Source organism: Chelmon rostratus, chromosome 14 (assembly GCF_017976325.1).
Source record: "Chelmon rostratus isolate fCheRos1 chromosome 14, fCheRos1.pri, whole genome shotgun sequence".
NCBI classification, from domain to species: Eukaryota; Metazoa; Chordata; class Actinopteri; order Chaetodontiformes; family Chaetodontidae; genus Chelmon; species Chelmon rostratus.
Window position 1 is genome coordinate 23,868,907 of NC_055671.1, and position 19,667 is coordinate 23,888,573.

General features: G+C 42.0%; 1 protein-coding gene across 1 annotated transcript in view; it reads left to right on the forward strand.

Annotated features, from left to right (window-relative positions):
• vps37d (VPS37D subunit of ESCRT-I) overlaps positions 1 to 14,977 on the forward strand; it is a 33,276-nt gene extending 18,299 nt beyond the window's left edge. Inside the window, exons 3-4 of the mRNA XM_041952467.1 lie at positions 2,567 to 2,649; positions 10,578 to 14,977. Coding sequence (XP_041808401.1) covers positions 2,567 to 2,649; positions 10,578 to 11,117 — 623 coding nt within the window. The 3' untranslated portion in view covers positions 11,118 to 14,977. The remainder of the gene's footprint in view (positions 1 to 2,566; positions 2,650 to 10,577) is intronic.
• The last annotated feature ends 4,690 nt before the right edge of the window (positions 14,978 to 19,667 follow it).

The window sequence follows — 19,667 nt, forward strand, 5'->3', positions numbered from 1 at the left end:
TCGACTCCTCATCATCTCATATCTGCTCCCAGACAAAGTGTGTTACTCCATCACTGACACCATTCACTTGGGTACGCTGCCCTGGCCTCCAGGTCCAACCGCCCCCCCGTCACCCTCCACCACCTCAAATGTAGGTCACATACAGCTGCTGCAGGAGTGTTTTGTTTGCCCGGCTGTCACCTCTCATTACACCCCCATCACCCAACATCTACAGTGTGGGGTCATGAACAAGGCCGTTCCTTAATGCACGCTTGCTTTTACTACAGCAGAGTCGGCGTTCACACGTGATGGCCAGAACGCTGAAATGTAACGTGTGATAGATTATTAATGTTGATGGCCGCGGTGTAGAAAGCAGAAAGTAATGTGCAGCATCAGAGTGGAGGTTTGCTGAAGCCATAATGTGCGCAGAAATCCTCCTCTTTGTAAAGGGAATTTATCACCTGTAAAGATCTGAGTGGACGCTTTGACTGCCAGCGCCAAGCAGGGAACATTTAAAGAGAACATCTCGACTGGAAATGAAACTGCCTGCACACATTGTCTGTTTTCTCTCTGTCTGTCTAGATGGGGAGCAGAGATTTCCCTCAGGAGCTTAGCGTTATTAGAGTCATTGCTGTGACCTTTCTTTGCCCCTCAGTCTCCGCCGAACCCAGTCTGACTTGTGGGGGGTTAACATTGCTGTCACAGCATCTCTTGGAGGCACGTGACACACTTTGCAGTCAGCTGGGTCAAACCTGTTCATAATGATGACTGACCACAATCCCCAGGAGGTGAACACATGCTGTGTATACAGCGTGTGAGAGTGCTGCACTTATACATATTTATTATCCAGGCTGTGCCCATTACTGCCTGTATCTGTTGGACGTCACTTGCGCAAATCTCAAGCTGTATTTATTCACATTTGGACAAATTGACACCATTTAAATAAGACGAATTAGCTGTTAGCAGTTCCTGTCTGCAAAGCACTCATGGATATACACACAAATATCAGCGGATTATTTTGATATCAAAGAAAACCTAAAAACGTGATGATTCTCGGGCAGGTTCTGGAGTTATGAGGAGTATCCTCTCTTTATGGTATGTTTCACCGTGACAGACATCAGAGATAGTGATATACTCAGAAAGTAAAAGTCACACTGAATCTAAAAATTTGTCCACCATGCCTGTTCAGATTTGAGATTTCTGATGCAAAGTGCGTCAATCACGCAGCCTTTTTTAGTGTTTTATCTTCCTCAGCGAGCTGTTTGTCACAGCTGCAGCTCCAACTGTTGACCACGTTACTAAGCAGCCAAATCAGTGGGCAAAACTACAATAACTGACTTCCTGTTGTTTTTAGAACACCGACATCTTTGACCTCACGCATTATCTGTGCCTCAGGTCTCCCCCGCCTCAACTCACCCTCACTATTTGAAAGCCCTTGCTTCATTAGCGGTTGAGAGATGACAGGAAACGAAGGCAGAGAGAGAGAGAGATCGAAAACAACATGAACAAATGTTGTGGTTCAGGGCCGGCTTTCTAACCCCTGAGCAACCAGAGCTCCCCAATCGTAGCTCTTTTAAGATTTCCATTATCAACAAAGGTTATTCTAATTTAACTGAAGTCACGTCCTTGGGAAATATCCTTAAATAACTAACATTTGTTAATATGTTTTAAGGCCTTGAGGATTTCCTTGAAAAAATGTTCACACCTTGCGTCACATTTTTGTAGTTTTGGGCCACCATCATGAATAACAACATTGTTCTGGCCATTGTAACTACTAATCATAGCTGAAAAGATGGTGGTCAAAACCACAAAAACAAGACCCAAGTTGTAATTAATGACCCTTTCAAGAAGAATTTGGAGCATTCGGAACTCATCAGCGTCTCCTGACAGTTTGTAGACCTGACGGTATCTGGTCCTGTCATCATGTCACTGCTTGTTCTGTCCTGATATCATGTTGATATGAGCAGGTTTGAATGTTCTGCGGCAGATTTTATTCCATGCCTCCATCTTTTTCTCAAGGCTACTTGCATTTTTCATTGTATTGACATGGACATAAATAATTCAAACATGGTGTGTGTGTGTGTGTGTGTGTGTGTGTGTGTGTGAATACATATGAACATTGAGTTAACACTGAGGTACGATGTTGAAGAAAACATTGAAAGAATTAATAAAACATTGAACCCATAATTATTTGTTTGTTGAGGTTTTATAGATTAACTGGCTGCGTAGAGGAGAGATGATAAAATCTAAATGCTGTATTTGAGACAGTAATATGAGTGGATGGCATAAATAAGACTCCAAAATGGGTTTCAGTTTCGTGGCCAAACCAAACTAAGACCAGCTTCCCAAAATAGCTTTAAGTTGAATATTTACAGCCCCTGCTTTCCCTTTTTTCTAGCCAACAACTGTCCACCCCATCACCACCATCTCCTCGTCAGCACATACCCTGAAGGCTCTTTGTGATTCGGAAAATAATTTTGTCTGCTGTGGTTTCTTGGTTACTGGATTTTTTTTTTCCAACTTCAGTGAAGTCATACCTCATCTTCCTTTCTCCGCATACATCACTGATGTTTCTTTGTCATTGCAGAGGCTCGTGTCCAGAAGCACAGCCTGCAGACGGCGCAGAACCTCCTGCAGGAAGAGGTGGCACATGCTGAGGAGCATTCAGAGGTAAAACGAACAGAAATGGAGCTCTTTCCTCTGGTTCTCGCCGAGAATCTTAACACTCTTTCATCAGTTGTTGATGGTTCTTGAAAAGCATGTCTGCAGTCTAGCTGACAGCCCACCCACTTCTGTGCAATCTGATCTCTGGAGACATGAGGCATATACATACAGTGAGCAATCCACCAACATCTGACAGCAGCCGAACCCAGCCTCATGCGTTCTGTCAGTCCTGCACTCAGATTTAAGGATTTTTGGAACAAACGTGTTTTCTCCTAATCGCTGCATCTTGCTACTAAATGTTATTTGTCCAGGTCATTTATTGTGGTGCTGAAGCATTTGTTTGTTTTTGAGATGGATATTTACCAGCTGCAGCTGCACAGATCAACAAGGAGGCCGATAGACTGTGCTGTTAAAGATGTGCACCCCAGTGATTGCTTCAAAATAATATTATGAGAATTGATATTGGACATATTGTTGTAATACTACTACTACTACTAATAATAATAATAATAATACCATTATTAATATGAATACATGGCTGAACCAGGATTAAACTATTTCAGGACTGCAATGAGGCAAATAAAATCAGACAATAACAAATGATACAAAAATAAAATAAAATAAAATACCCAACGATGTTGTACAATGACAAGAATGATAGCAAGACAAATAGACATTTACAGTAACTATTTTTGTTTTCTATTACACAAAATATAATGATAAAATGATAAATGATAAAGAAATTATAAATCGTATGGAACATTTGTTTTCACCGCAGCTGGTCACTGACAAACACTACTACTAACCAGTCAAAGATAATCATTTTTGTTTGAAGCCAACTTCGAAGAACTGGAAAATACATGACTATTGCTTAATTTTACTCTTTCATCTAATTATTAATGGAAAATTGCTAGGACCTGCTAGACACATCTGACAGTAAAAGCTGAACATTTCAGATATGATGTAAATGCTGCTGACTGCTCTACGTGTTTTTATAATGTGGAGGTAATGCCACGTTAGCTAAAGTCCCACTAGCTAAACTTACATTAGTTTAAGTCCCACTTGCTAACTTACATTAGCTAAAGTCATGTTAGCTAAACTTACATTAGCTCAAGCCGCATTAGCTTAAGTCCCACTAGCTAAACTTACATTAGCTAAAGTCATGTTAGCTAAAGTTACATTAGCAAAGTCATGTTAGCTCAAGTTACACTAGCTAAAGTGTCGTTAGCTCAATTCACATTAGCTCAAGTAACGTTAGCTACCGTCACATTAGCTAAAGTTACATTTTCACAGATTGACAGGAAGCTGCTGGTAAAGTGATTAAAATAATGATGTGCTTAAAAGTGTCGAGGGAATTCTGTCTGGTTTTGATTATTTTTACTCTAGCTTTACTTTAGCTTTAGCAGTTTGTCAGTACTGCTGTCTAGCTACAACGTACAGGCCTGGAGAACGGCGCGGAGTCAGCTAACACTGGATAGTTTATTCCTGGCGGCCTCGTCGCTCTGGTGGTGTTTGAACAGTGAAAATATGAAACCCTGTCTAACTTTTACAACATCATAACGGTGCAGAGTGACTAACTCTCGAACAAAGTGTGCAGGCACCAGTTTTCGTGTTTAATATTGTAGATTGACTGGCTCATGAACTAAATAAGTCGATATAGCTGGAAAAATACAGTACAGAATGTATTATCCGGTGACCTTGATGCATTCATAGCTGTCCTAATAAATAGGCTGTGGAAGGATGATGAGCTCATTATTGTTGCATTGCTTCATTACAGACAAACAAACAGCTTGGTACAAAAGCTGAGTGTTCATGTTCTCATGTTTACCTCCATGAGCTCGCTGCCTCTCGCCTGTAGGCCTGTATTGTGTAACCCCCGTCATAAAACTACACGCTTTCTTTCACATGCGTGTACTGACATGTGTGCACACACAGCACAGGAAGCACCCACAGCTGTCAGCAGAGGCCCATTCTTCATCATTCTCTCTGAATTGTGGTGAATAGCAGTTAGTGGGTTTTATTTATGTAGAGATTTTTGGACCGAAATCTCTTAATACTGTCTTCCTCAAACGTCTTCATAGATTTCTATTTTTGACTTCGTCTCACCTGCCCAGTCAGCTCTTTGTGGATTATAGGAGGATTTTTCACAGGCTGTTTGTTAACAGCAAATCATTGTCCTACTGAAATGAAACTGCATATTTTTCATGTTAGGAACTGCACAGATGTGCTCTGCAGATTACTTAAAAAGATCAGTACCCAGAACGGTGAGATGTTCGGTGTCCCCTGTCTGTTCATTAACCAGCCGGAACGCCGTTGTTTCTCTGACTATGCAGCCAGAAATTAATTTGCGTAAAGCAGTAAACCAGCCAAACACAACACAAAAAGAGCCGCCGACTTTGAACCACGCTTCGTACCTGATGCCTCCTCCTTATGTGTGATCATGGCCGCGTGCTTTGTGCTGCACCTCGGCTTGTTGAACGAGCTGCCAAACATCCACCGGTGAAAGCTTTGAAGGTTAGATAACCAACTAGCACACAAGTTATAAGGCTGTCAGCAAATATTCTAAAAATCCAGACCATTCAGTTGTGAAAGTTCATATTGAGGCGTCAAACACTTATAACAATCTGAGCTGTCAGTGGCCTGAACAAACACTTCCAGTGGACACATGTTGACGGTGTGCAAACGTCCGGGGGGATTACGCTGCAGCCCGTTTCATGGCTGCCAGCTGCTGCACTGCAATACTGAACAAACTTGAAAAATCTGTCACTCGCACATGAAAACATGGGAAAACAGGTCCATAATCAGATAATAAGTTTGTCCCGAACATTGAGATCGTCCCGGACACCAACTGGAAACTCTGCACACGTCACTTTGAAAATGAAATGTAGGTCAAGCTGAGGCGAGGGAATAATTCAGCACAGTATAGGACATTATTTTATGTCTTTGTTTTGTAATGTGTAGGTATGTTTATGTTGAAATAATGTACAAATACTATGTCTTTTGTATTGGTTTTCCCTCTTATATACATAATGCGCCGAAAAGGATATTCAAAAGGTTCGAACCTGAACTTGTTTGGATGGAACGTCATAAGTTCATCTAAAGTTAGAGTCCTTAACATTTCAGCTCTGGTTGACCTGGTGACACAGATGTGTCCACCACGGCTGTGTAAACAACTATACAGAGAGGATAAAAATGCCAGCCATAAATAACATCAAAAATCGGGTCAGATATGATAGAAGTCTTAAGGATTAAATCTTTAAACAGCTTAAAAACATCAGCGTTGGTCCGTTTTGATGCTAAACGTTCGTCTGTCCATCACAGCGGTGGTTTATGCTGGACCCTGACGGCTCAGGCTTGGAGGCTAAAGGAGCATTTCTGATCTTTCGTTTCTGTCACTCATAAAAAATATTAATCAGTCTGAGAATCGTTTTGACTCTTTAAAGATCAAATCATTTCGTGTTTATCCTATCAGTGTTTTATTCCCACTCTGTAAACATAAAGTATGCTGGAGGAATTAAACCGTGTTGTCTTTGGAGAGGCTGCATCATTTATCTTAGTCTCAAAGAGCTTCAGCCTGATGGTTAATAACAGTCGCTCCTGTGAACATGATGCATGAACAAGCGGTCCTGCTTGAATCTGGCATGTTCTTGGGCTTAATCAGGACAGCGAGGGAGTGTTACTCACACATGAAACCCACACCGCTGCTCCAGGCTCGGATTGATCCGTGCAGCACACCTCCCCCGCCTCACGTGGCACTGATCAATACCTCCATGACTCAGTCATTAGAGCGGCTGTCCGCTGATTGATTAACACCCAGCACAAACCAAACAGCTGAACGAGTGCTGAGAAAACTCCTCCGTGCGTTTGTTTAGGAGACGGACAAATCACTGTATGTTTGGTACACGTCCGTTATTTTATACCTGTATTTTTTTAATAAATAAACGACAAACAGTAGTTCCCAGTATTAAAGATTGACATATTCACTAATTCATGTTGTCACATTTCTGTGAACCTCTTGATGAAGGAATCCTTAAAATGACACTCATCGGTGTGTAGGCGTGTGCTACGTAACTGTTTTAGTAGACCAGAATCAATACAAAGACGTCTGTGCAGCGCCTCTTGTTCTCCTCTGATCTCAGTCGGTTCAGATTAAGCCCTCAGAGGCTCATCGCTTCAATGAAAAGTGTGTTTTGATTTTTGTGGTAGTTCTATAATGAATGCGGCGCTTTACGAAACATTTTCTCTCAGAACTCAGATGAGTTAACGGTAGTGGCACCGCAACCATGAAAAGCTGGAAAAGCTTGTTTCTCCTTGGCCTCAGTGTCAGACAAAGATCGCTGCCTTTGAAGACTCCAGCCAGCAGCTTCCTCCTCTTGTAACGTGTATAAAACCAGCTTCCCGATGGCTTAGGCTGTCACATCCAAATTCAGGTGAAAAAACGTGGATTGGTGCAGCTCCAGTACAGATATCTGCTGAACTGAGGGCACACAGGCTGGTCTGGGTTTAAACTCGAGTTCACAGCTTCAGTTTCCTGCTGATTCTGTGTTTGGATGTCGGATTGCAGCCAAGAGGGGAATGATGCACTGCTGCCAAAGAGATGCGTTTACAGATACAAAAACCCTTTAGAAAACTGGATATATGGCTTCTCCGGCAGAAATGTTGCTTCTCTTATTTCCTTAAACTGATGAAGAAAAGCAGAGTTTTGTTTCTGCTGTATGTCAAAATAAAAGTCTCTGTAAAAAAAAATGTGATGAGGAGGCGAAATATAAAGAAATGGTAATTAGCTGTTAATGAGGATGGACTGTGTTGAGACAAACTGATGAAAACTCTCATAATAACTAAATAAAATGTTAATTATGGACAAAACTTGGGCCAAGCTTTAATTTGAAAGTTTGACATTTATTAAATCAGAAGAAATCAAAAAGAGAGGAACAAATTAGACAATGATTGAAGTGGTTTTAGTTCATTTGATATAGTTTTATCCAGTAGAATATTTTCTCAATGAATTGTTTTGTCTATAAAAAATTATAAGTATATTCAGTTTGTTACATAGGAAAGCAGAAAATCCTCATGTTTGAAGCTGGAAGCATCAAATGTTTGGTATTTTTGCTTGAAAAAATGTCTCTAATGATTTATTGATTATTAAAATTGTTGCCACTGGTTGTTCTGTCGACCGGCTGATTGACTGTTTCAGATCTAAATGTCTCGTCCCAGTGACCTGCTTTCTCCCGTGCATGTAGATGCACTGCTGCTGTCTAACAGCGTCTGTTAATGAAAAATCTTACGTTCTCAACACGAGTCAAGTGTTTACACGTCCTGACGCTCATATCCAGAGAAGTCCTCAAACAAGAGAAACTGCAGTGAGATTTAAAGGGTACAGCTCGTGTTATTCTAGCTTTTTCTCATTGTCAGGAAATATTTAGTGTGTCTTATCTAACCGGTCTGAAGCCCAGTCAGTCTGCTGAAGATACACATGAACAGGTCACAAACAATAAGTCAGTAATTTGCTGAAACACTTGGTCACTACAGTCGTTAGCAAAGGCTAATGAAACTGTAGCAAATAGTGCATGTAATGGGGACTATTTTTAGCTGCTGATTAATACACATGTAGTGCTGTGGTGTTACAGCGTGTTGACTCAGAATAACTACAGGTAATAAAGGAACATGTCACCCAGTGTGGCTCATTGATGTGCTTTTAATGGGTTTTGGAAAACACTGGAGCTCCGTGGCTCAGAGGAAGACGACCTATCAGGTTTTAGATGCTCAGACAATGATTATTATCAGGCTCAATTCCTGAAATGTGTGGACTGTGAGAAAAATATAGAATAACAGCAAGAAAAGTCCGTCTTAAATCAGAGACCAAATGTTAATTCTGCCAAAGCTGTTGTTCGCTGTCCTTCCATTAAGCACCGGTCAACCACATCATGTGATGGGTGGTTTATTATGCGTCCTCCCACCGCGTCGTCCCCCACTGTGACTTTAGAGCTTCTCCATCTGGCTCGGACGCCATTAAACCACCTGCAGGTCGCAGTGAATATTTCGGCCCTACTGCCGATACACAACAGCTGTTACCTGCAACGCTCATTTAATTTGATCTGGTATGTGCAAACAGTAATCTGCATTCAGCTCATAAGAAGTGCGTGAAATCAAATTTGGACAAAGCACAAAGCTGCAGCTGAATCTGAATCAGTTAGGTCTCCATGTGGTGTGTCTGTTTTCGGGTCGTGCTGCTTGCTTCTCCTTCCTGTCGGCCTCCAGTTGAAATACGGCCGTTTATTGGTGGAAAAAAGACTAATAAACTCCATCCGAGCAGCTCATTGGGAGGATTTCGTGCTTTGCATTTGCAGCTTTTGCAAATTTTCTCTTGTTTAATAGCCATTTCTGTGGAGGTCAGAAAGGACTCTTTTGGTAATCTGTTGATTGTTTTCAGTCACATTTTGAGCTAAAATGTGAAAAATCTGCTGGTTTAGCTTCTCAATTGTGAGTAATTGCTGTTTTTTATTGTCTCACGTGACAGTAAACAAAATATTTCAGCTGGTCAGATGAAACACGATACTTGGATATTTCACCTCTCTGCATTTTTCAGTTTTCTGACATTTTATTGACAAAAAGATGTTAGTGAAAAGGATTTGTTGCAGAACTACATCAAATGAACAAACAGCATGTTCAATCAGTTGTTTGTCTCTGATATTGTCATGTTTTCATTCATAAAGGAAGTTTGGTCATAGTTTTAGTTTAGTTATTGCAGAGATTTTTTTAGTTTTTGTCAACAAAACATGTACAAACAACCAGTTATTGTTTGTGATTCACCTTCTCCACACTGTTTAATAGATGTCGAAACTCACAGTCACACAAAAAAACCTGGTTTCCTCTTTCAGATCATGGAAATGAAAGAGATCCGGTTGATGTGGTTTGATTTCTGCAGGAGAAACCTGATTATTAGGTGATAAACAGAGTTTTTAGTTTAGTTTAACAGTTGAAGTGGCAGTACAGTCAGAAGCGCTCAGTGTTTCCTCTCAGTATAAATAGTTTAACCGGCTAATTTAGACTTCTGGAGCTCTGCGTTAGTTTCACTTTTAGTCAGATATTGCATGAAATCAGAAATACAAAGACGCACAGCTGAGTGTGAGGATCTTCCCTTTCATCCCACCACACTGATTTTACAGCGATATTTGTACTTCATACCGTGCATTAAGTCTCTGTCATGCACGTTTTTTTGTTTAAAAAAAAGAAGAACCTGTGATGTGACTACATGACCAAGAAATCAGGTTCCAGCAGCTGAAATGCAGCTGCGTTAACTGTGTTTCTCTAATCCTTTTCCCCGATTATGGAAACCTCATTTGCATGATGTATAAGAAAGAAATCAGGTTACTGCAGAAAGCCAGCAGCATGCTGGGTACTTCAGTGCATGGAGCTGCACGTGAAGCACTTTATTTTGGAAACAAACCTCCCACTGTTTTCCAATGTGAACACGCAGAATGTTATTAACTGACCAAAATGTGAATAAGCTCTTGCTTTTTAATCCCAGGCTTGTAAAACCAAACTAAATCAGAATTGGCTTTTAAACAATCACTGCGGTTTACGCAGCGATTACTTCTCAAATATAACTTCTGTCCTGAAGCAGAGGAGGCCCACACTCAGCTTCTCACATCCTGGGAACACATACAGAGACAGATCACCCCCCCCCTTTCAAGCCCTGCCAAATGTAACAGTTGCAGCACATGGAGCGTTAGCTGTTAGCGCTGTAAAATGTACTTACAGTGATATATTGTGGCCGACAAACTGTGCCAAAGTTCATGGGTAAACATCCCGGAGCTGATTAAATCCTCTTTATACTCAGAGGAGTTTGTTTGAACGATTCCCCGCGGTTGGACCTCCCTTTGTGTGTTGTCCTGTCTGCCGATGTTGGTTTATTTGTCTGCCCTTCTTCACAGGAGCTGCTGGAGAAGTTCATGGAGGGAAACCTAAGCCTGGATGAGTTCTTGGACTCCTTCCAAAGCTCCAGGAAGACGTATCACATCCGCCGGGCTCAAGCGGAGAAGATGCAGGAGGCGGCCCAGGCCAAGCAGCAGCCGGGCAAAACCAAGAAGGCGGAGGAGAACAAAGTCCCGGAGGTGAAGAAGGACTCGGAGCAGCCGCAGGAGCCTCAGCGGCCCAACGGCTTCGTAGCGCAGGGACCTCTTAGAGTGTTCCAGGTACGCTACGGCCTCACGCCAGCCATCCTCCTCCCGCACTACCCCGTTTCTCCCCCTGCCTCGGCTCCAAGCTATCAAGGTAATACCCCCCCGCCAGAACCCCAACCGGGACAGACCCACATCCTCAGCCCCAGCACCCCACTCGCAGGACACGGCCAGCCGGTCGGCCTCAGGGTCATCGGACAGTTACCGGGCGGCTGGCCGGCCAACGGGCGGCCGGTGAGGGTGCAGCAGCTTTACAGGCCGAACCCTCAACAGCCTGAACCGCCGTACCGATAAGCTGGGGGAGGAGGGGCAGGAGGAGGAGGAGGAGGAGGAGGGTGAAAAGCTGGTTTGAGAGGTCTTCCAAGACGTGGAACCAAACAGTGGCTGTCACAATCATGTTAGCAAAGACTGATCCAGAGACAGGCAGCACTGCAGACGTCCGTTTCTGTCCTCCATCCACGACACACAAATGTAACCAGAGCAGAGACAGCGAGGGGCAGACGACAGGGACCGGGGGTGGGCTCCGATAGCCGACCAATCCCTTATCCCACCTTTTATCTCTCCTCATTTTCTCTAAACATATTAGACCAATCCGGCCGCTGATTCATCTGCTGCCACCGCTGCGGCGGCAGAGCCAAACCGAACACATTTACACCGACAGTGGAAGCAGCGACGCTCAGGTTGATCACGATCAGCAGCTCTGACGGCGTGAATGTGGAGGTCAGTCAGTCTGACGTTGGTTTGGACAGATTTGGGGGGAAAATAACATTAACACATCGCTTTTTGCTAACTGAACCCATCATGAATAGATTGCTAGCTTATTTAAATCACCAAACTCCGTGAATTCTTTATTGGAAAAGCTTCGAATATTAATTCGACAGCAGTTCAGATCAGCTGTAACTAATAAATGTTCAGTCTAAAATTAGAATTATACATTTCATGTACCGTGCTGCTCATCTGATTTATAGGTGCGGATTAAACATCTTCTTTCTAAATTCCACTGGGCGATTTCTGTCCACAACACGTCCGTCAGAGTTCATCGCTGCCATTCTATTTGATGTGTTTAATTCCACCGGGCGCGTTTCAGAGGCGTCTCTACGCTCCGATCCGGAGAATACGCACCGAGTGTGTCTTCAGACGAAGCGTCAGTCTGCACAGAGCGGATGAGGCAGGCAGGAAGTCAGACACAGAAAGAGGGCAGTGACTCTGGTATCTTTTCAAAATAAAACACCCTGTGCAGACTCCCGATCGTACAGCAAAAGAAACCATTTAACTATGAAGCATATTTAATCATGGTGGAGGCACAAATATCAAGAAAAAATGATCAAATCAGCAAAATCTGAGTAAGGTAACAAAATCAGGGAGACAAAATGTTCCGCTTCTGAAACGCGCCCGGTGGAAGACGGAACAAAAACACACCGCTAACGCTTCGTCACGGAGAATCTCGGGGTTACTCATTTTACTCATTACTTGCAGGTGTTTAAAGGTAACCCTCCATGCTATCGAACCCCATCCCAAAGTTATTATTGTTATTTTTTAATTTTATTTTTTCTTTATAATTGGGAGGAAGCGAAGCACCGGGTTGTGAAGCACAAAGGATGTCATCGTTCATTCCTACAGCTTAGCACAGAGAGACGCTGTGAGATGCCCGGAGTCACTGACATGAATGTGGCATCAATAAAATGATGTTTGATATGAACTCTCATTGTTTTTCATCTTGTCGTCAATAAGACAAAGACATTCATGCTTGGAAACATTCCCGAGATCATGAATGCTGATATTCGATCACTGAAACAGGAACAAACAGCAGCTGGTGTTTATTAATGATACCCAGACGTTCGCCCGTCAGTGTCACGTGTGTCAGCATCACCCGAAGCCGTCTGCCTTCTTGTGCGATTTCATGAACAGTGTTGCAGCTCACAAGATTTATTTATTCATGTAAATCCTATTTTAAATGGCTGACTTCAAAGCTTCTTGTTTACCGTGCTAAATGAAGAGCTGCATCTCCTTTCAAGGCAGCCACTGTTTTTCTTTCTCCCCCCGAACTGATGCAGAGTGAAGGGAATTTAATCTCTATGAGAATGCCAGCGCTCTGCCAGCCCACAGTCGAGTATGAGGAGGTTTAGGAGGCTTCCCTCTCATTTCACTCTCCTGTTTTTTTATTATCCATCCTTCAGAATTTAAAAGGGAAAAGCTCTGGGATGCAGTTTTTGATGGTTCTGCTCTTGAACATACATTTTGCTCATTAATAACTCATAAGTGCATGCTTACTACAGCTTGACAAAGTACATGAAAATGCCTTTTGCAGGCCGGTGCCCAGTTGCATAAAGCATCTTAAGAAAAGACCTTTTAAGATTTGCATTGAGTAGGTCTAATTTCACGTCATTGCCTGGAAATTTTCTGAAATGAGTCAGATTCGTGAAAGCATTTCAAGGCTCTGATGGTTTCGGTTTCTGTCTAATAACAAACTGCTGAGATCTGTGAGTGCAGCTGCATCGCTAACTGGAGGTGGAAGAGATGCCACATCTCTGAGTGAAAGCACTGTGATGTGATATTGTGTCTTTAGCTCTACCTCTCTGCCCACAGCTTTGGATCTTGGGTTCCTTTTCAACATCACCTACAGATGTTAAAAAAAAAACATGAGGCCGTTTCACACCGTACCTGGAAACTACATCACCCAACACTTTGACACAGAAATGCAGCTTTTGTGGCAGCGACATGAGTTAATGAGCGATACAAACACTTTAGTTTATTTGTTCATTCTTAGTGTTTTTCTGGCTTGTTTGGGAGGTTTTTGTATCTGTGCATCTGCTTTGTTTTGCTCTTTGTGTTTCTATTTATTGTGTGGAAAAATTCAAAAGAATAAAAATACGATGAAAAGAAAGAAGCAGTCGGACCATCAGACAGGCTGCGAACAAACCTCCAGATCAGTCAAAGTGAGAGGAAATGAAGGTGAATGGTAGAACTATGAGCTCTAATTATTGGCTGGTTTCTGCTCATGTGACTGCTTTTGTTTCTTGACCTTCTTTTTAGCGACGCCGCCACATTCACAGATCTTACTTTGATTAACACGATGTTATTGTGATTGTTAAATGAATTATGGTTCACAGACCCAGTAGAGACAGAAGAGAAGTCTGTTTTCTGGTACACAAGAATTGTTAAATCCTTGTTTTTATTGGTGAATGAAAGGACTTTTTTATTTTGCAATATTTTTTCCTTTTTCTCTTTAGTCCAGTTTAGCCTTTTTTTTCTCTACCTGACATTTAATTCTATATTTGTTTGTTTGTTTGTCATTATTTTTATTTAATTGAATGTCTTTGCCTGCAGGGTTTTGATCATGAGCTCATGCTAAATAAAGGAAGGACATCTCGCCCTTTTAATATACAAACTGTTAACACAACAGAAAGAAGTTTGATTTGTAACGAAGATTTGAGAAATCACTCGTTATTTTACTGCACGCAAATATCAAGCTAGAACCAAGAGCTGGTTAGTTTAGCTTAGCATAAAGACTGTAAACAGGGATACAGCTAGCCTTGCTCTGTTCAAAGGTAATAAAATTCTCCCACCAGTTTTTTAAAGGTCAGTAATAAACTCGTTATATTTTGTTTCATTCTCACAACAACACATACAGGAATCATCCATTTGCCGTGTCAGGATTCGTAAGTGTGTGCGCTAAATTATTTGTTAGCTGCAAGCAGCAACTTCCTGAAGTTTCCGTTGGTTGCCTGGCAACCTCTCAGTGATGACAAGACCCCAGGAAGTTTCCGCAACTTGTGGTTTCTGCTTGTGGTTTTTGTGCAGATTAAACAAACGTGATAGAACAAGTAAATTAATGAGTTTTAGCGGTGCTGGTGCAGGAAGTTTGACCTCTTTGGACGGTTTCCCCCCTGTTTCCAGTCTTTATGCTAGGCTAAGCTAACTGGCTGCCGGATCCAGCTTCTTATTCATAGTGCACAAGTGTGTGGTGCACTATGAAGTGGTATCAATCTTGTCATCTCGCGACAAGAAAGCAAATAAGTGTCAAATTATTTCTTTAACCACAAATCTGTAAACGATCATTTCCAGAAACATCGTAAGGACGTAAACTTGTGATGTAACTGGGCGCTGGCTCCAAACAAACTCAGTGCTGCTTCTTATCTTGTAGCACAGATGAGCCCCCCCCCCCTTTTTACAGGTGCATGCCAGAGAGACTCAGATCATACCTGGGTGTCCTCTTTGTGTCAGTGAGATTTGATTGGAGGTGGAAACAGTTATTGCTGAGTCCTGAGGTTTTTTTTTTTTTTAAAGCAGTGCTGTCTGTTGTGGCCAAAACAACCAAGAATCCCCCCCTCAACGAATTCACTTTATTCAGGCCAGATGATTCATGTAAGATTGGACGCTTATGTGTTTGAAATATTCTGAAAATGTAAAGTGGTTGTTTCTGCGGCTGTGGTTTGTTTGTCCAGTCTATTATACTGTGTGTCTCTTTTCTATGAAGGATTTATCCCAGCAGCCTTCTTCGAAGGGGTGTGAAAGAAAGAAAAAGAAAGCTGTAATGAAATACATTGCTTCAGAATTTAAATGTAGATAAAGTGCGGCCACTCGCTGAGCCAAACGCCCTGAAACATTTCACTTGATTTGCATTGCAGCATCTCAGATGAAGTGAACCGGGGCTGCGGGCGTTCGTACCAGATGATTATGAGCGATGTCAAAGCCGATCAGCGCTGCAGTGAGTGAAGATGAGCTAATAATATCCAAGTCAAGTCATTTCCTATCCCCGCGTCTCAGCACGGAGCTCGTGTGCTCAGCAGCCTCGGTACAGTATGTGTGACTGGACGCGTGTGGCTGTCAGAACAAACAGAGCTGAAGGAAGGAAATGTCAGCTTGCAAGAGATGATCTTTGACCTGGTTGCACACAGAGGAGAAGAAATGATGTTCTCTCTTTAGATGTTGTTGAAATGGCGGCGAACTAAAACTGCAGGAGCCTCAGGTAGAAAGTAAAAAATAAGAAATAAGAAGATGTCACAGTTTGTGAATCAAACGTTTGTTCTGCATACAGTAACTATCATTAATTCATGTTAACGGGCAGCATGAAAAGCGACCGCACGGACTCCTGTATGATGACAGAACATGTGAACACGTCTTCCTGTGTGCAGAACACATCAGCGCTGTGACCTTGAATACATTTTCTCACTTGAGATGCTCCAGTATCGTAAAATCTCCAGAGGAGGCTTCGTGCTGCATAACGCGCGGCCATAATGTGCCGTGACGGCTACTTTCCAAGCCAAAATAATTGTGTTAAATGATCTGAAGACACAGCTTTTACATTTTCCAGCCTCTTTAAACCAAAAAGACCACAGTCACAGCTCCTCGTTAAAGATGGAAACGTTTCAGTCTGCACGTGACGCAGAGAGGCTTCACCCGTCGACTTAATGTTAGAGAACACAGAAACTTCTGTGTGGAAACAGTCTGTCAACAACATCCAGACTCACGCTGAAATTCAAACAGTTTGACAAAAGCTCAGCGCAGGAAGCAAATCCTTATTTATGTGTTTTAGCTCAATTCAAGCTGTGAGTTAAGTAGGTTACAAATACACAAGAGAAGTCAAATATACCTCAGAGCCTAACAGAGCAGCCAGCAGAAACATCCAAAATCTGAATTCAATAAAGGAACAAGTAAAAGTAAAACAATGGCAAAGTGGTAAGGAACAGTGTTTGCTAATGTATGGGTTGGGACCCCACAGGGGGCCACAGGATGCATATGAGGGGTCCAGAGGTAATTAACAACAGAATGAGGTTACAGTTGGTTTTCACATACAAGGGTGGTGCATAAAAATAAACATTTAAAGTCAAGTACTGCAAAAAAATTACCTTGAAAAAAATATAAATGATCTGTTTTAAAACAAAAAACGCTTCACGGCGTTTGAAGACAGAAATAAGCAAACCCAATTTCTCCTAAGTAAAAGTTTTATGTTTGAAAATAAGCAAAGAATCTTAGATTTGCTTCGTTAAAGCTGCTCTAACCAGTAGCATGTCCTGAGGGATCAGTATTGATCCTGGATGTAATGTAATGGATCCGTGTCGGGTAAAATAAAGCAATTAAATTCTGATCCTTTCTATGCTGAGCTGTTTTATTCACCTCAGCTAGTTGCCTGTAAAGCTGCTCTCCTTTAACTTTCACTACATGCGACTGAAAATGTGAGAATTATTTGAGGTGTTGAGAGCGCAGGTGCTAACATCTGCTATCGAAACCTAAACAAAGCATGCAGCTGGTAGCTTCTCGTTTTAAGCCGTCGCTAACAGTCACTTCTCACTGGTTTAGTTGATAAACCTCGCAGGTGCAGTTAATGTCACCTGATAACAGGCCAGAATTAAACGTCTTTGAACGCATCGTTGTGCTTATACAGACCTCAACTTTACGTGGTTCAGTGTCACAGCTGGAGCAGGTAACGTACTTTTTAAAACGCCTGTGTGTCTGTGCGGGGGAAATTATGCCATAATGAGGGTGCAACAATGGTGGACTGCTGCGTTACGATTGGTTTGTGTGTTGAAGTTAATAACAACGAAGGAAAATGTGCACGCTCAGAACGTTCCTCTATGGTATTTGACGTATGGTTGATGCAGACGTTATCGCCACCTACTGGCCCGGCATGCTTGTTTGACCGCAATTATTTTTGCGTTCCTGTGTGTACAGAGATATTTTATATAATGAAAGTCATGAAGACGTTTTACGAAATATCAGTATACATGCGTTCAAGCCTTAGTGGAGCATTTAGCAGCTAAACCACAGCTAAAAACAGGGTCACACTGGACTTAACGACCATAAATGCACCTCCAGACGAACGCTAATGTACCACCATGTCTGCTGGATTTATAAACAAGCAACTGTTTGCTAACTTGTCCATATCAGCTTCATAAGAGGATAATAAAACTGTATGTCAGTGTTGTGTTGAGTTAATGCAGTTCTAAATTACTGGATAATTTTACTTCTTCGGTCCAGTAAAAATTATTAAAATAAATCATGCTGGAAAAATCAGTCTTTGGTTAAACTGATCACAACAGACATGAAGGAAGAGAAGAGGTCTCATAAGTATTCAGAGCTCTGAGCCACTGACAGAGGAAGAAGTCAAATCCAGTCTTTCCTCTTCAGTGAAGGCAAAAGTGCAGACTCGATATTACAATAGTTCAGATTTACAGGGGCAATAAGTGTTTAATGGGAAGAAGAATAAAAGCCCTTATCTTAGTGCCAGCAGGCGTGTGAGTGGAAGGTCACTGCTTTATATCGCTGGTCCAGCTGTGAGAGAAAACCATGAGTGTTCACACCTGTCAGAGGTGACCCTCAGCGTGGAAACCTCATCTGTTCTATAGCGAACAAACCTGATTTGAGCTCAGTAAGTCTTTCTGTGGGAAATTCACCTCTAATTGATCATTTCACAACATAATTTGTAAAGTAAATTACATTGAGCCCAGAGTGACTCCTGTGGGACGTTCTGAAACACGTCCTCATGAAGCAGCTCAGCAGAATCACGCTAAAATATTCATATCAGCTCCATCAGACCGTCCTCCGCCTCTCTCCGTGTGGTTGAGAAGCTACTGAATGTAAATGTGATGGATATTTACGCTGGCAGCTGACCAGCTGGTCCAATCAGACGCTGTCTGAACATCTGATTTGCTGATGTTGGGTGTTTGTGTCTGTGTGTGTCCAGCCTGCTCATGGAGACAATTTCAAGAATAATAGCATGAAAGGGTTGCGCAACATTTTCCTCGCCGGCATCAGAAAGCTTTCGGAGAAAAGCTGCAGAAATGAAAATGTCACTGTCCCTTCACCACAGTCACATCTGGGAGTTAGCCGCTAACACCAGAGCAGACACAGATGCTTCACCTAAATCCCGTCGCTAGTGTGCATCTTAACCTTTAAAGCTTCATTAATTGATGATTTTAATCTATTGGATAGATTAGCAGGAAGTTCATGATTCCCAGAGGAAGAGCGATGGTTTTCCTCAAGCGCCACCATGAGGTTGACTTAAAAATGTAACAGCTGTGTTTACTCACAGGTGATCTCAGGTGTGGAAGTAAAAACCAGTGTGTGCAAGCTTTGAGAATATGCGGTCAAATCTGGCAGTTTTATAAAATTTACATACAGAATCAAAAACAGGCAGACGCCACTTCGGTTTTATGGGAACTGAAGGAGGTGTGTGTGTGTGTGTGTGTGTGGAAAATGAGCATCTAAAAATGAAGCACAGCAGTGATTACCCACCAGAAATAGGTCATAATTAAAAGGTAGCTCCATTAGCTACAATAATTAATCACTTAATAGTTAATTAAAAGGCAGCACAGTTGCTCAGTGGTTAGCGCCGTCACCTCGCAGCGTGCAGCCTCCGTAATCGTCCTGAGCGCCAGTTATTAGTTCGTTCTGTGTTAACGTGATGATGTTATATCCGTCTACCTGGAAGTCCAAGACCGGATTTACTCACCACTAACAAAACTAACAGAACTTTTCAGCTAATTCAGGCATTTGTGCGTATTTTCTGAAACAGCAGTTCACGACATGATGCTCCTCAACCCATCGTCAATAACAAATTACGCTTTTTCTTTTTAAAAAACATGCTTTTAAATGAATCAATAAACTATAGAAGTGACAATGATTGCTTGAACCTCCATGAATCTAAAGCCACATAAAAGAAATAAAAACGACGGCTGTAGCTGTAACCATTATTTTCATTGTCAGTATGTTTTGAGAGTTTTGTATTCAGTTATTCTGCAAAATGTCATAAAATGTGAAAAATGGCTTCAGTTCGGACTGTAGCTAATGTCTGCACATTGCCTGTTTGTCTGATCAACAGTCCCAAATCCGTTAAATTTAGAA